This window comes from Vitis riparia, chromosome 2, assembly GCF_004353265.1.
Source record: "Vitis riparia cultivar Riparia Gloire de Montpellier isolate 1030 chromosome 2, EGFV_Vit.rip_1.0, whole genome shotgun sequence".
In the NCBI taxonomy this organism is placed as follows: Eukaryota; Viridiplantae; Streptophyta; class Magnoliopsida; order Vitales; family Vitaceae; genus Vitis; species Vitis riparia.
In genome coordinates, this window is record NC_048432.1 from 10,610,474 (window position 1) to 10,627,401 (window position 16,928).

Sequence of the window (16,928 nt, forward strand, 5' to 3'; positions counted from 1 at the left end):
GTCTTTAGTTTATGTGCATTGAATTCTCTATCTCATGAATTGAAATATCATCCTGTAATAAAGGCAAGTTATGAGTAGTAGTTAACTATATTATCATCCTATAGGACAAAAAAGAAAAATATTTTCATACCATTTTGCTAACCCTTATACATCCAAAATGATCAGAGTATGATTACTAATGAAAATAATTAGAAATATCAATTTTCTAAAATTATCAAATTCTAATCAAACTATCGTACCTCTATTGGGATTTAGGAATACAATCTTTCAGTCATTTTTTCAAACTAAGGTGGGCTTGATAAAAAAAATATCAATATCATTTTGTAGTTATCCATAATGAATTTTTATCTATCAAAATAATTAATTATGATGGGAAGTTGCTCATGATTCAAAAGTTGCATCTGCCTAAAAAATTAGTGACTTTAACTGTTTGACATTTTTAGGTCTAAAAATAAAGTTTGGATTTGTATATGTTGTAAAATTATAAAGTGGAAGGAGATAAAATAAGAAAGAGAAATTAGAATATATGAAGAGAATAGAATGCACAGGAAAACTCTATATTCAATTTCATTAGGGGTCTCTCCCTTTTATAGAGTGTTACAAGAAATATTTATGGATGATTATCCACAAGTTATCATAACGATATAGAATCTCGTATTTTATAACAATATATAACTTATACATACATACATATATATATATATATATATATATATATAATGTCATGATTTATATCAACAATGCACAAAGTTGACAAAGTAGGTGGCCATGGCAACCTAACTCACATAGTACACATGATACACTCACAGCTTGAAAAAAAACAACCTCGAAGATCTCAACTCAGACCAAGCAAAATCAAACCCTAAAAAACACAAGAACCTCCATTTGAAAAAAAAAAAAAAACTGTTAATTAAAAAAATATATGGTAAAAAATCTAAATAAAATCTCAAAGAAAAACAATGATAAAAATCTAAAAGATTGAAAAAATAAATAAAACCTAAAAAAAACATTCAAAAAAAATAAAAAATAAAAACAAAAAGTTCCAAAACAAATTATTCGATGAAACAAACAGAATAAGGAAAAATGAGGGATAAAAAAATCAATGATCAGAAGGAAGGAGACCTTGCAAGAGCAACCCTTGATGACAATGTAGTCATTCTTGGGAATTGTGTGGCTTGCTAAGGATCTATTTTAGAGACCCTATGCCGACCTTGGGCATAAAATTATATGCTCCTCATTAGACACTCATTAGAAGGTTATGAACTTGATTAACTCATTATTTTGACACTCATTCGGGGGAGTTGAGTTTGATAATCAGAGTTAAAAAGTTCAGGAAAAGAAATGTGACTTTATATAAGGAGAGGTGGGATTCTGCTAGGTTTCATATCTACTGTTAATCTAAATAAAACTTTAACAGATCTATTTGCATCATAAGGAGATTTAAAAATACTTTTGGATAAGATAATTGATTAGTTAATTTTAAAAAACAATAGAATTTATTAATTGTATCTTACCAAAAAATTCTTAATTTCATTAAGTAAATATATAAAAACTACTATTTTAATATGGAAATTATATTATTTTTTTTAAGTTAGTTGTTATAAGAAACTATTAAATAGAGCTTTTTATTAGACATTTATTTGAAATATCATTTGTGATGATAGATTTCATGGGTAAATATGATATTTTCCCACAATTCCAAAATTCATAGCAAAATTTGTAGACAACTATTTTACATGAAGATATGATGTGGCTAAATGTGGATTATTCATTTCAAACATGTGCTTCATCAAAGAATTCATTTTTCCATGGAGAAATAAGTCATTGCAAAAGGCTTTCATGTGCCATAAAAAAAACTTCATGACTAAAAATGTTAGGAAAAAATATAAACAAAATTTGTGGTATTTGTTGAGTTGTGTACTGAGATTAATATTAAAATGTCTCAACCTCTTATGCTTATTGAGCTAGGAGCAAACATTTTTTGCTATTTCTTTATCAAATTCATTCGTCAATTTTAAAACATATAAAGAGTATGCCCATGGTACTTGTAAAAATTTATAAGCGACCTTAATACACTGTACATGATTTGTGCAATGTAAAAATTGAATTCCTAAATTATATTGATAAAACTCATTATAGGGCTTGATGACTACAAAATTGTATTGATAGTTTTTTTTTTTTTTTTTTTTTTTTTTTTCAGACCAACCTTATCTTGAAAGATTGACATGAAAGATTGAATTCCTAAATCACAATAGAGACGTAATAGTTTGATTAAAATTTGGTAGTTTTAGTATATTTATTTTTTAAAATATTTTGATTTATATGCTATGATTATTTTCAATTTGTTTGGGTTAGCAACATGTTGTGACAATTTGTTGGTGCTATTGAATTCAATAGACAATAGGTCTGATTCTGTATTAGTATTTGATTTAACTAAGAATGAGTTTTGATATTGAAGAATCATATGTATTATTGTACAATTTGCAAGATGTTCATTAACAAGGTTCATCTTGCAAACCACTGAAGGGATTAGTAAGATTCACAAATTTTCAAGTAATTTGAAACAAAAGGAATTTAATGAAGAGAAATTAAGTGTATAATTTAGAACTAAAAATATGTAATATTTTAAGGATGATAAAAAAACAAACAATATGTTAAAAGTGAGATCTAGCATCTAATCTGAATAGATACTATCATAACCAATTAAATGATTAATTTTTTCACCAAGTCATCAAAGAAATCAAACATCTAGGCGAGTTATGTCTATCGGTTTATTTTTATTTTATTTTATTTTTTTAATTAAGTTTATCTCTATCTTTTCCTTTTACTTTTATTGAATCTTGATAAAAATTTTATATGCATTGAGTTAAAGTATCTGGTGATCATCTTCAGACAAATACATTTATAACATTAATAACTACTGTTATTATAATATTAATAATTATTAAATTATATATAATATTTTTTAAAATAGTATTTGGAATTGAAATAATTTGGAAAAAAAATGTTGACAAAGTGGAAGCCTCACATTTAAAAAATTAAAATAATGGATTGAATTTGGGAAATAATTATTGAAACACGTCTATTTCCAATAATACTTATTATAAACAATATTTAGAGAACAATTTTGAATGGAGACAATTATTTTTATCAAATGCCCAAGCACATATAACAAGTGACAACATCCACTGTCATATACGGATATTGGTGTGAATAACAACAATAATAATGGTAATAATAAATACTTATTCAATAGTGTATGTACAATAAATGATAACAATGTTTCAATATACTTTCTATTTTTTATTTTATATAAAATAAAAATTCTATATAGAAAATAGGACTCTTGAAGATTCACCTTGTATTTTTAAATTTTTTTAAATTTGAAAGGATAAAAAAATTTTAATACCTTAATTTTTAAAAATAAAATTTGAAATTATTATCTTAATTAAGCCTCTAATAATTTTTATATCTTATATAAAAGTTACTATTACTTGCTAATTTTAAAAGTAGAAAATAGGAAATATATACAAATGATGCTTGATTATAAAAATTAGCACTTGAGAAAACAAAAAATAATATAATATATATGGATATAGCTTTGAAAAAAATACGCAATATCATTTAGTATTTCAAGAAAAAAAAAATAATATTATTATTATTATCATTATTTTAATAATTACTTACTACACCATGTATATAACACAATACGAAAATAAAAAATAGTCTAATATGAAAATAAACATGGAAAAATTATTATAGTCGTGAGTTATATTTATAACTATTATTTTTTCAAAGGAGAATAATATTAATTATAAATAAGGTCGATTACAATAACGAAGACATATTTATTGAAAATATGATGTATGTATTTAAATCTCATTACTTTGTACCTTAATCTTATCCTTAGTCTTACTTTTTATATCTATTCTCATTTTTTTTTTGTATTTTGATTTTATCATTGTTTATACTTTCATTTAGTAATCTAATTATTTTTTATACATTTTCAATAATGGAGATTAAAAGTTCTATATGTGCAAATTCAATACCTTAGGTTTTTTCTTATAAAAATGACTCTCATGAAAACAAGAAGTTCTATAATATAAATATAATCGTCAAACAAAAAATTATTATAGTAATTATTATTATCATTGTCATTATTATCATTACAATAATTGCTATTATTTCAATAATTATAAATCAATAATTAATAGAATATAAAGTATATATGAACAGGATGATAGCAAAATAAATGGAGGGATTTAGGAGCGCTACCAAATAATCACATCACACTATACTTAGTTTTTTTTCTCATTTTTTATTTCACTAATACTACAAACCATACATATGGCATTTAGTCTAAATCTCATGAATGGCTATTATAGTTTCCTAACTTGGATACTTAAATTGTAGGATACGATTTTAACTGTCCGGATATGGGAAGAAAGGGATATGCATCAATCATATCTCATCTTATATGTATTTAGGCTCACTGCTTGTCCTTTGTTGATTTATGCTTCAGATTTTTTTGGTCATTTTCAAAGGAGAAGATTGGAAATTTTGGTAAGTTTAGGACAAGTTAGTTATTTTCCCTACGAAAATAATAATTGAGAGAGCAAGCAAGTGGGGGTTCACCATAAGTAAAGGTTGTTGAAAAATTAAAAGCCAATTTATTTTATTTTATTTTATTTTCGGTTTTTTTTTTTGTGAAGATTTCAGAGTTGGTGTAGTGGAATTAAGTTGAAAGGAGAAAGGGGGTGAGGAGAGAAAGGTGGTTGAGAAGTTGAGAGTGGAGGGATGAAAATAAAAGGAAGGCGGGCAAGTGAGTTTTGAAACGGGGTCAGTCCCACGTAGCATAAAATGTGAGCCCCCAGGTCCCAAGTCCCAACCACTTCTGTGCATCATATGATCCACAGCATCAACTGCATGAGTGCACCCCACTCCCAACCACTTCCATGTACAAACACCATCCAATCCTTGTGCCTCCATCACACTCACACACTTCTTTGATCTTTCTACCTATTATTTACATGCCCACCAAAATTCTTCTTCTTCTTTTATGAAGTTATAATGTAGAGTAGAGAAAAAATGAACTAAAATAACAAAAATATGATTAAATTAGGGGCAGCTTTGAGGCATGCTTGGGAACGGTTTTTTTTTTATAATAATTTTTTATTTTTCAAAACAAAAAATACAAAAACGACGTTTGATAACTAAAATTGTTTTCTATTCTTAATAATAGTTTTTAAGGACTGTTTTAAAAAATAATTATACAAATATATAAAATAATTAAAAATAAAATTCTAAATATAAAAATTATTTTTAAAACATATTTAAAAAAATTAAAATCATTTTAAATTTTCAAACAAAATTTTGTTTTATAAAAATAAAAAAATCATTTTCAAAACCAATTATCAGTAACTTGGATTTTTTAGTCTCTTTTATATTTACCTTTACCTCTATTATTCATATGATTAATAAATATTTTTTATTTTATATATATATTTCATTAAATATTTGACTGGTCCCTCCCAGAAAAGGAGATACATGTAACATCATCCATGAATATACACTTAGTAGGAGTTAAAGTCCATTTAAAGTTAGCTTTAAAATTTTCATATTTCAGTGCATATCTGCCTCTGCGGCTCTGCCCTTTCATGCTCCTTTACATCTTCTATGTGGTAACTCCGTATTTTCAAATAATCACATAAGTATGAAACATAAGAAAAAAAAATATATATCATTTCATTAATTTCCCAAAAAAAAAAACTAAAAATATCATGCAAAAAATTCTTATCGTGATGATATTATTCATGTCTTTTTTATGACTTTTAATCCTTGACCATATTAGGGAATTGTCTTCTGCATACATCATATTGAAGTGATATTGGATATATGAGTTTTGTTTGGAAACTTTTCTAAAAAAATAGTTTTTGAGAATAGATTTTAAAAATTATTTTTTAATATTTGTGAAATAAAAATTTGTTTGGAAATATAAAATATTTTAAAAATAATTTTATATCCAATATTTTATTTTTAATAATTTTACATACTTGTATAATTATTTTTTAAAATAATTTTTAGAAAATAAGCGAAAATAATATGAAAAAATTAAAAGATGTTATCTAAAAACACTCTATTTTATATTATTTAGAGTAGAAAATGAAAAATAATTTTTAGTGGTCAAACATGTTTTTTTTATTAAAAACAGTTGTCAAACAGTTATATATATATATATATTCCTTTTATTTTTGTTGGATTTTTAATAATTCAATGCATAATCTTTGAAGTAAATAATGCGAACAATGGTTTAAATAATTCTTGAAGCAGGCATAAAGAACAATGACTGTGAAAACCAATAAGAAAACCTAATTTTAAAAATTAATCATTTGACGTCTTTTGCTACAATAAATGAGAGTTTACCAAACCTCATAAAGACCCATGAGATGAAAAAAAGGAGTAAATCCAACCAAACAGCTGAATTTCAATGTGAAATTTTCTCTGGGTGGTCCCTTGCAATTCAATACAGAGAGAGGAAAATCACTCAAAATGATTTAAAAATAAAATCAAATCTCATGGACATCATTTTTATATTTCCAAATGAGATAACAATCAAGGAGTCTTGTATATCCAGGGATTATAATGGCGGAGATGGCTACATCACAACTTCACAACTGTCCCTCACAAAGAGATAATACCCCCTCTAACACAGTCAACATGGTGGTTTAGGCTGCACTAAATGATCCTCTAACCACTCACCCCCTTCCCTTTCTCAGAGACTATGCCCTTATCAATAATGCCTTCACACTCTTGCACCTCCACCACTTCCTCTTCTCTTCTTCCTCTCACTTTCTCACATTTTTTCTTATAATAAAGTAACAAACCACTGCCACCTCCACCACCACCGCCACCGCCACTTGGGTCTCTCTCCATCTGCAAAATGGACGGCCCAAACCCATTTTCAGGCCAGAAGAAGGAAGGTGAAGAAGGGAAGAAGCCACGTAGAGTGCCTTTGCTGAAGCTATTTGCGTTTGCAGACCTTTATGACTGTTTTCTCATGGCTGTTGGGTCCGTTGGTGCTTGCATTCATGGAGCTTCCGTGCCCGTTTTCTTTATTTTCTTTGGAAAGTTGATAGATATTATTGGATTGGCCTATCTTTTTCCTGCCGCTGCTTCCCATAAAGTTGCCAAGGTATGAAAATATTCATCTTCAAAGAGTTGATTCAAACTATTTCTGGGTTTCTCAACCCATTAATTTTTTTAATGGAAAGCGGGTATTTTGGGGTTTCCAACCTTCTTCATTGGGCAGGAGAGTCCTGTTTATTCTAAGTGCATCTATCCATTGTTTTTTGCAGTATTCATTGGATTTTGTATACCTGAGCTTGGTTATATTATTTTCATCATGGGCTGGTATGGACCAACTATTCAAATTCTTTAAATTTATCAACTGTTGTTCAATAAATTCCTTTATTGTTATGGTTCATTATGTTTATTAATGTGAACACCATAGAGGTTGCTTGTTGGATGCATACTGGGGAAAGGCAAGCAGCAAAGATGAGAATGGCCTATGTGAGATCCATGCTGAATCAAGATATTAGTCTTTTTGACACTGAAGCAACCACTGGAGAGGTCATTTCTGCAATTACCAGTGACATTATTGTTGTTCAAGATGCTCTTTCTGAGAAGGTACTATTTCTTGGCCTAAAATTTTTTTGATCCCCAGTAATTTTTGGGATGTGCCTATCGAGTGTTTTTTTTACTTTTCTTATTTTTTTTTCGAGTCTATTTTTCATTATTGCCAATTTTGGTTCATTTCCAAAACGGTGGATTTTTTTTTTCACAAAACTTGGGATTTTCCAATTTCTATAAAGCCCAAACAAACCCTAAGTTCTATTGGATGTGATCAAAGGGTGTTGAAGAAACTGTGTCCATCCACCTCTTGAAAAGGGGTTTTTGACTTTTTACAGTTGTCTATGGAAACCAATGTCAGATGCCATAAATATCTTGACTATTTTGAATTGACTTTCCCAACAGTTCAGTCGTCAAGTTCCAAATGGCCTCTTTCTTCTGTTCTTTTCTTTTAGGAGAAATACAAATCCCATACATTACCAAACACATCCTGAAAAGGAAGCATCAGAAGTATCTATCAATCTAATCTTTTTCACCGAATATTGCTATACAAAATGAAAACATATCCTCAATGGGATGACTCAATTTTACAAGATTGTTCAGTTTTAACAACAGAGGAGGAAATCCAGACAATATACTAAACATAGAAAGAGGTAAATTCATACCAAAAGCCAAAAATAAGGGGTAGAAAACAATACGTCTCTATTTTTATTTTCATTTATTATTATTATTATTATTAAAGAAAAGCAATTTAATTTGGTGGGTATTAATGAAATGGCAGTAGCCAACTGGGTTTTGAAATGTGATGCGATGTTTTTTATGTGGTGGTTTCAACTTTCAAGAAGGGAATGAATCTCAGCCAATTAATTGCTCTGTAGCTGAAAAGGAGTGGATGGCCCTAGAAGCATTTATTGGGTTTGTTGTGTAGAGTGGCCTCTTTGGATGTGGTTTTGCTAGCTTATCTATAATGGAACTTTTGTTTGGCAGATCGAATTTGGCTCTTAGGATCCACACATGTGGCAGGAAACCCATCACATTTTGTACTTTTTGTGTAAGGGTTACAAATTGGGCCTCGCCCACTATGAGGCCCGCCCACTCACCTAATCCAAACCTTTGTTGACCAATTGAATGGGTTACTGGTCTAATCTGAACCCATCAATTTTTATGGCCTAAGACAAATTTACAGGCAACTTATTTCTTGTTTGATTCATAGAATAGAATTGAACTTATGCCATGGATTTCATATTTGATGTATTGATATTTGAAGTTGAATTGTGGGTGATGCAGGTGGGCAACTTCATGCACTATATAAGCCGGTTCATCGCTGGCTTTGCAATTGGGTTTATTAGAGTATGGCAAATTAGTCTTGTGACACTTGCTATTGTTCCCTTAATTGCCATTGCTGGTGGTGTCTATGCTTATATTGCAACTGGACTCATTGCCAGAGTTCGAAAATCCTATGTGAAGGCTGGTGAAATTGCTGAGGAGGTGCTCTCTCTATCTCTCTCATGAGTCATGATCTCTTTTTAACAAATTCTCTCCTATATGGTGAAGTAATTACCTCTAAAATCACACTATGTCATCAGGGCTTCAGTGTAAAAAATTTCAGATGACAATGTTTGTCCTACCAGTACTTTAAAAATGAATAATTAAAGATGGTGTAAAACTCAATCCATTGAAGCATTCTTCTAAATTCATAAAGAAAAATCCGAACAATGTGGTCTCACCTGACGGATATGCTGTGATTCTCAGGTGATTGGGAATGTTAGGACAGTCCAAGCATTTACAGGAGAAGAAAGAGCAGTACAATTATACAAAACAGCTCTCTCCAATACTTACATATATGGAAGGAAAGCAGGCTTAGCCAAAGGTCTGGGGCTGGGTTCCATGCACTGTGTCCTTTTCCTTTCATGGGCATTGCTTGTTTGGTTCACTAGTGTTGTTGTTCATAAGAATATTGCCAATGGAGGAGAGTCTTTCACCACCATGCTTAATGTTGTTATTGCAGGCCTGTAAGTCTTCACTCCCTTTTCTTTATCCTTGCCACTTTCTTTAATTATTCCATTTTGTGTTAGCCCTTATACATATCATTTGAAAAAGCAAAAAACTAATCTTTGTCACAACAAATCTAGGCGCAGTTCTGAAATTAGTGAGAAAATGTTGCTATTTCGTTTCAAGATGAACTAGGCAAGAGATTTGTCATATTGTTTGAGATGGGATTTTTGTGCTTTATGGCATTTTGAACTAGGTCCATTGTGTTTGACATGGACTTTGAAATGGGTTATTTGTCGAACCTGATGAGTTTAATACTCCTTACCTTGAATTTGTAGCAATTCGGAATGAGTCCATTTCTTTTTGTAACATTGAAATCATTCATCCTATACTTTCATCCATTTTCTTTTTCAAAAAATACAAATGACATGTTTGGTAATCTGTTTTGCATATTAGAAAACTTAGCATGCCTTTTAAGCATTCCTGTGATAAAGTTCCTTTCCTTTATTTCCATGCTTGGTCATGGCCAGCTACATGATTTTGACAATAGCCCACTACATGGTTTTGACAATGGCCCGATTCTAGCAAATGGGATTTCAAATTGTATCAAAATTTGAATGATTTCGTATCCATGGGACGTCTGATGTTTCCCTTTGCATTCCTTTTGTCATGTATTTTCACTTGGGTTAGTGATCAGGACAAAGTAGCATATGAGAAGAGAAGCGAATGTGAAGATCCTAAAATTTAGCAGGAGGGTTTTGTTCATTTTTAAATGTTTAAAAGAGTTGACGTACATCATGTAGAAAGACTTGTAGCACAGTGACAAATCTGAAACCAAGAGATTATTTGAAATTTGAGTACTATTGGACAAAATTCTTGTTTTTTTTTAAAAAAGATTATTTATTTAAATAAATCAGGGGTGAATGCAAAACAGGGGGTAGATGGTAGATTAATGGCTCCATATGACATGGAAAGCGATGGAACAATGACTTAAGAAAAATCAGTACTTCTTTTGTTTAGGAAATGACTTCTTATATTTTATCATCATATGTGATCTGTGATCAAAGTGTACTGATCTATGCTTTCTTACCCTGAGGGCTTTTATGTTCATAAACCTGGAGAAAATGAAGAGTTAAAACTACATTATTAGCTCTCATCGCTTTTCTGGCCAAGTTTTTAATTGTTTTTAGTGGTCAATAATCTCAGGTCACTAGGACAGGCGGCCCCAGACATTTCTGCATTCATTCGAGCCAAGGCATCCGCCTATCCCATTTTTGAGATGATAGAGAGGAACACAATCAGCAATACTAACTCCAAAACTGGACGGCAACTACACAAACTAGAGGGCCACATTCAATTCAGGGATATTTCCTTTAGTTATCCTTCTCGTCCTGATATACTTATCTTCAATAAGCTGTGTTTTGATATCCCTTCTGGGAAGATTGTGGCCCTTGTGGGAGGAAGTGGATCTGGAAAAAGCACTGTCATATCTTTGATTGAACGTTTCTATGAGCCTCTTGCTGGAGAAATACTACTAGATGGAAATGATATCAGGCAGCTTGACCTACAGTGGCTCAGGCAGCAAATCGGGTTGGTCAATCAAGAGCCTGCACTTTTCGCTACAAGCATCAGGGAGAACATTCTCTATGGAAAAGATGATGCCACCCTTGATGAGATTACACGAGCAGCCAAGCTTTCAGAGGCAATTTCTTTTATTAACAACCTCCCTGATAGATATGAAACTCAGGTATGGCTTTATGATTTATTGCTAAAAGAAGGAACATCACATATATAGATATGCTTGTTTTTTGGAAGCAACTTCAGGAAAAATGATTGATAGGGCCTATGAAGAACAGTTTGTGATGAGCTCATTTACCTTATTGTGATAAGAAGATGTAGCTATCTATGGTTACAGTGGTTATTGAAACTTGTAATGTTCCAAATTGTCATTTCTTGCAGACACAATCCAATGCTCTTTTTGGTTGCTGAGAAAAGGTATGAAAAGAAAAGAAGTTAAACCTAGAAATATGAGATCAAAATTTTCTCTTCTTCAGTTTCTCAGAAACCAAACAAATGGTGAAAAAGATGTGAAACTGTAGGGTTGAAAATTCCCAATCTACATAGATACTTCTTTTACAAAGCACAAGTAGTATTTTAAAATCTCTTCAACAAAGGCTTAAGGAAATATGCATTTTAAAGAATAATCTACATGTGATATCCATGAAAATTTACATAATAGAACTACAGAAAATAAAGGAAATGTAGTACTCCTTTTCTGTTTCATGGGGCATGCATGTGAATTTTGTGCTGAAAAGAAGCATATTTTCAGGTGGGGGAGAGAGGAATACAGTTATCAGGTGGCCAGAAGCAAAGGATTGCAATAGCACGTGCGATTGTGAAAAATCCGTCGATTCTGCTACTGGATGAAGCTACAAGTGCACTTGATGCTGAGTCTGAGAAGAGTGTGCAGGAGGCACTTGATCGTGTTATGGTGGGACGAACAACTGTTGTAGTGGCCCATAGACTTTCTACCATAAGGAATGCTGATATGATAGCCGTCGTTCAACATGGGAAGATAGTGGAAACTGGGAGCCATGAGGAGCTCATTTCGAACCCAAGCAGTGCTTATGCATCACTTGTTCAACTGCAGGAGACAGCTTCTCTGAAACGCCACCCTTCACAGGGACCTACCATGGGAAGGCCACTAAGGTAACTTGCAAGCATTTTACTTATCTCATATATTATGCAAGAGCTTTAATGACATAGGTGCAAACATCACATTGCCCTTACTTCATGACTCATTATTTTTTAGCTGCAAAATCTTCCTATTTTAAGCAACATACAAAAGTCCAGACATTTGATATTATGACTCTACAGGATTATGAGTCCTATTACTGACTTTCAATTTGTTGTAGCATGAAGTGTTCACGGGAATTATCACGTACAACGACAAGCTTTGGTGCAAGTTTTCATTCTGATAGAGAATCTGTTGGTCGGATTGGTGCTGAGGGAGTGGAACCTGTAAAGTCAAAACAAGTTTCGGCAAGAAGATTGTATTCCATGGTGGGTCCTGACTGGTATTACGGGCTGGTAGGCACCATTTGTGCCCTAATTGCTGGAGCACAGATGCCACTTTTTGCTCTTGGAGTCACTGAGGCTCTCGTATCCTATTACATGGACTGGGACACAACACGCCATCAGGTTAAGAAGATTGCATTCCTCTTCTGTGGAGGTGCTTTCATAACAGTCATTGTTCATGCCATAGAGCACACATGTTTTGGGATCATGGGCGAGCGGCTCACTCTTCGCATTCGAGAAATGTTATTTTCTGGTAAAATTGTGGTCCTAGTCATCTCTGCTTGTATTAGCAGCAGCTTTTTTTCTAAAGAGAGAAGTGCTAATTGATATGAAGAATGGAAGCATAACATTTTTCTTCTGCATAGCATTTGAGATACAAGTTTGATTTTCCTACTCTTGAAAGTAGGTTATTGCAGGTATGAGATCATTAAAACAATCTGAAAGCTCTTCTTTTATTTCATTGCAGCCATTTTGAGGAATGAGATTGGATGGTTTGATGATGCAAACAACACAAGTTCTATGCTTTCATCCCGTCTAGAGAGTGATGCAACTCTGTTCAGAACCATAATTGTTGATCGTTCTACAATTCTCATACAGAATTTAGGTTTGGTTGTCACCTCATTCATCATTGCCTTCATCTTGAACTGGAGGATCACACTTGTCGTCTTGGCTACATATCCATTGATCATCAGTGGTCACATCAGTGAGGTTGCCTCTCTTTTTGAGTTTCTAATGGAGGTTCAAATAAGGAAAGAGTTTTCTTAGATTTTTAAACTTTTTCTTCCCCTCTTGTTTCAGAAACTCTTCATGCAAGGCTATGGTGGAAATCTGAGCAAGGCCTATCTCAAAGCTAACATGATTGCCGGTGAGGCTGTGAGTAACATGCGCACTGTTGCTGCATTTTGCTCTGAAGAGAAGGTCCTTGACCTTTACTCTCGGGAGCTTGTGGAGCCTGCCAATAAGTCATTTACTCGTGGTCAAATTGCTGGCTTATTCTATGGGATTTCCCAGTTCTTCATCTTCTCATCCTATGGCCTTGCTTTATGGTATGTACCTTTTCATCTTTTGAACTTTTTTGATAGTGGATGTCAGTTAGATTCCTACGGATATATCCATGGCCTTCCTTTAACTAGCTTAGTTCCAGAGCTTAAAGTGAATTTAAGTGCTTACGCTTTTATAGGTATGGCTCTATACTGATGGGGAAAGAGCTTGCTAGCTTTAAATCCGTGATGAAATCATTTATGGTTCTGATTGTAACGGCATTAGCCATGGGTGAGACTCTGGCCCTGGCCCCAGACCTTCTAAAGGGGAACCAAATGGTGGCATCAGTGTTTGAATTGATGGACAGAAAGACAGAGGTAATGGGTGATGCTGGAGAAGAGCTTACAAGAGTAGAGGGTACAATTGATCTGAAGGGTATCGAGTTTAGGTACCCTTCCAGGCCAGATGTAGTGATTTTCAAGGACTTTGATCTAAGAGTTCGAGCAGGCAAAAGCATGGCATTAGTGGGGCAAAGCGGCTCTGGCAAGAGTTCAGTTCTTTCTCTTATACTCAGGTTTTACGACCCAATCACTGGGAAAGTGATGATTGATGGTGAGTTCTGTGGACAATCTATCTTGACTTGCTCTCTTCTTCACATGAAATTTAGAAAATGGATGGAATGTAGGAAGTTTGCTGCCAAATATTTTTTTGAATTTGATCTTCTAAGACCATTTTGCAAATATGGTGATTTTTCCTTCCAAAGAAGTAAAAGACAGGCAATTTGACCAAAGTTCAAAACAGTACTTGTTATAGTTTTGGTGGTTTGCATCTTTCAATTTACAGTTCTATGTTCTTGGGATTTCCACTAAAGGATATGATACTTTGCTCAAATTCTCTTTAAGATTTTTTTAGAATATGCTGTTGTTCTAGTAGTTAATTTTCTCAGATACAAAATCTGGACTAAAAAAGAGTTGTTTTCATGCATATATTTCTTTCAGGGAAGGACATCAAGAAACTCAAGCTCAAATCCCTTAGAAAACACATTGGTCTAGTACAACAAGAACCAGCTCTCTTTGCCACATCAATCTTTGAAAACATCCTTTATGGAAAAGAGGGTGCTTCTGAATCTGAAGTAATGGAAGCAGCTAAGCTTGCTAATGCACATAGTTTCATCTGTGGACTCCCTGAGGGCTATTCAACCAAAGTTGGAGAGAGAGGGGTGCAGCTATCTGGTGGCCAGAAACAAAGAGTAGCCATTGCCCGAGCTGTCCTAAAGAACCCAGAAATCTTGCTACTAGATGAAGCCACCAGTGCTTTAGACATGGAGTCGGAGCGTGTGGTGCAACAAGCTCTAGACAGGTTGATGGTGAACCGAACAACAGTCCTGGTGGCACATAGGCTGTCCACCATAAAAAATGCAGACCAAATATCAGTTATACAAGACGGGAAGATAATAGAGCAAGGGACTCATTCAACTCTTGTAGAGAACAGGGAAGGAGCATATTTTAAGCTAATTAACCTACAGCAACAACAACAACAGCAATAACAGCCACAACAAATTACCCAGGTGATTTATGACAGGGTATTTTGTTCTATAGTGTTCCCTTTTTATGTCTCATCTTTTATTTTTTCACCTTATACATATGGATTGGATGTTAATTTCAGTCATTGTTTCAGTAAGAAAATAATGACCATACATGTTGGAAAATGTTGTACAATTTAGAAGGGCATTTCCATTCCATATTGTTACTTGTTCTGCCTATTTGTCCATCAGATTAAGAAATGGGGGAAAGAGGAAGACCTCTAATCTCACATGGCAAAAAAATAAATGAATGTAACATTTTCATTTGTTTGCTTTTTGAGAGACTCGCAAATTGCATGTAACACAACTAAGCCAAATAATTTTACTGTTTTGTTATTATCATTATTATTTCCTCAGGAATCAAAGAATGGGTAATGGAAGATTTCAAATTGGATTTCCCTTGTTTACTCACTGAATTTGCTGGCTTTTAGGCATGATTTGAATCTTAGGAGATACTGATCTCATGACTGTACCAAGCTCTCATTCTTATAATGGATGCTTCCAATATCTCTTTAAAATAGGTCCATAATAAATTCATATATACCAGTTTCAGAAATCTTTTCTTCCACATGTATATCATCAGTGGCCTTCCTCACATCTAATGAAACATCAGGTCACACCAGCCTCAGAAAATAAAATAAGAAGAACCATCTGGGGGAGGTGGAAGCCGAGTCTACTTGCTTAAGTCTAGTCTAACAATATAATTAATGGTTTTAATAGTGGGGGTGGACGTGATGATTGACGGATTTAATTGTTAAAGAGAACCAAAAGCAACATTTTCTTTTAAGAAAATTTTATTAGTTTTATTAGGGAAGAAGACTTTTATTAACCATCTTTTGCCAAACCTCCTGAGTTTGCTCCACAATCCTAACCATGCTATTCATATAATTTTCTTGTACGATATGTTATTATTGTATCTCCTTTTTGGAGAATTGAATTTAATTAATTTTCATTTATTTTACTACATAAATGATTGTATAAAACATGTACTATCCAATGAATACATGAAAAATTCCAAAGAGCCTACGATCCTACTTTTTTCTTTCTCTTCTCCTCGTTCAATGTCTTCTTCATGTTCTCAATTATCGTGAGCATCTTCAGTTCAACCCATGCTTTCTCAATGTGATAATTAGCATTCCATCCTCAAACAACCTTATTGTTATAAATGTCTTCACCCAAATACTATTGGATTAACTCACCCCTATGACCCATCCTCATAGTTAGCTCAATTTGATTCTCTACTATTTGACTATATATGATCTTCTCGGGTTCATTGACGAAATCAATGTCTGTCCTCCAAAAACAGTTAGGGAAGGAGACAGAAATTTCTGAACCAAGTTGCTTGCAATGGATGCAACAAGATCATAAGCTACTTCTCAATGTTATCCCAAGTCATCCTATGAGCTTGGAGTTGACCAAGTGGTCTTAAAGCCAACAAAAGTTGCTGTAAAGTGATGGGATTGAAGGAACAACTCACCTCAATCTATCGTGGCTCTAGCTCTGTTTTAGATTACCTCGGGACTAAGGATGAGTTAGCCCTTGTTGATGCTCTAATCCCTAATGACTACCTTGTTATCCATACTTTAAATGATATAAGCGTTAAATTCAAAGACATCTCAACAACAATTCATGATAATCTCCTTTGAGGAACTCCATGACAAACTCA

General features: G+C 32.9%; 1 protein-coding gene across 1 annotated transcript; it reads left to right on the forward strand.

The window, feature by feature from the left end:
* The first annotated feature begins 6,653 nt into the window (after positions 1–6,653).
* LOC117933347 (ABC transporter B family member 2-like) lies at positions 6,654–15,606 on the forward strand. The gene is made up of 12 exons (XM_034854712.1): positions 6,654–7,192; positions 7,356–7,410; positions 7,511–7,686; positions 8,917–9,117; positions 9,382–9,641; positions 10,828–11,368; positions 11,951–12,330; positions 12,537–12,952; positions 13,166–13,407; positions 13,498–13,745; positions 13,880–14,292; positions 14,679–15,606. Exons 1-12 carry the CDS (start codon positions 6,941–6,943, stop codon positions 15,224–15,226), a joined length of 3,732 nt encoding a protein of 1,243 aa, XP_034710603.1. The 5' UTR covers positions 6,654–6,940; the 3' UTR covers positions 15,227–15,606.
* Positions 15,607–16,928: the final 1,322 nt, after the last annotated feature.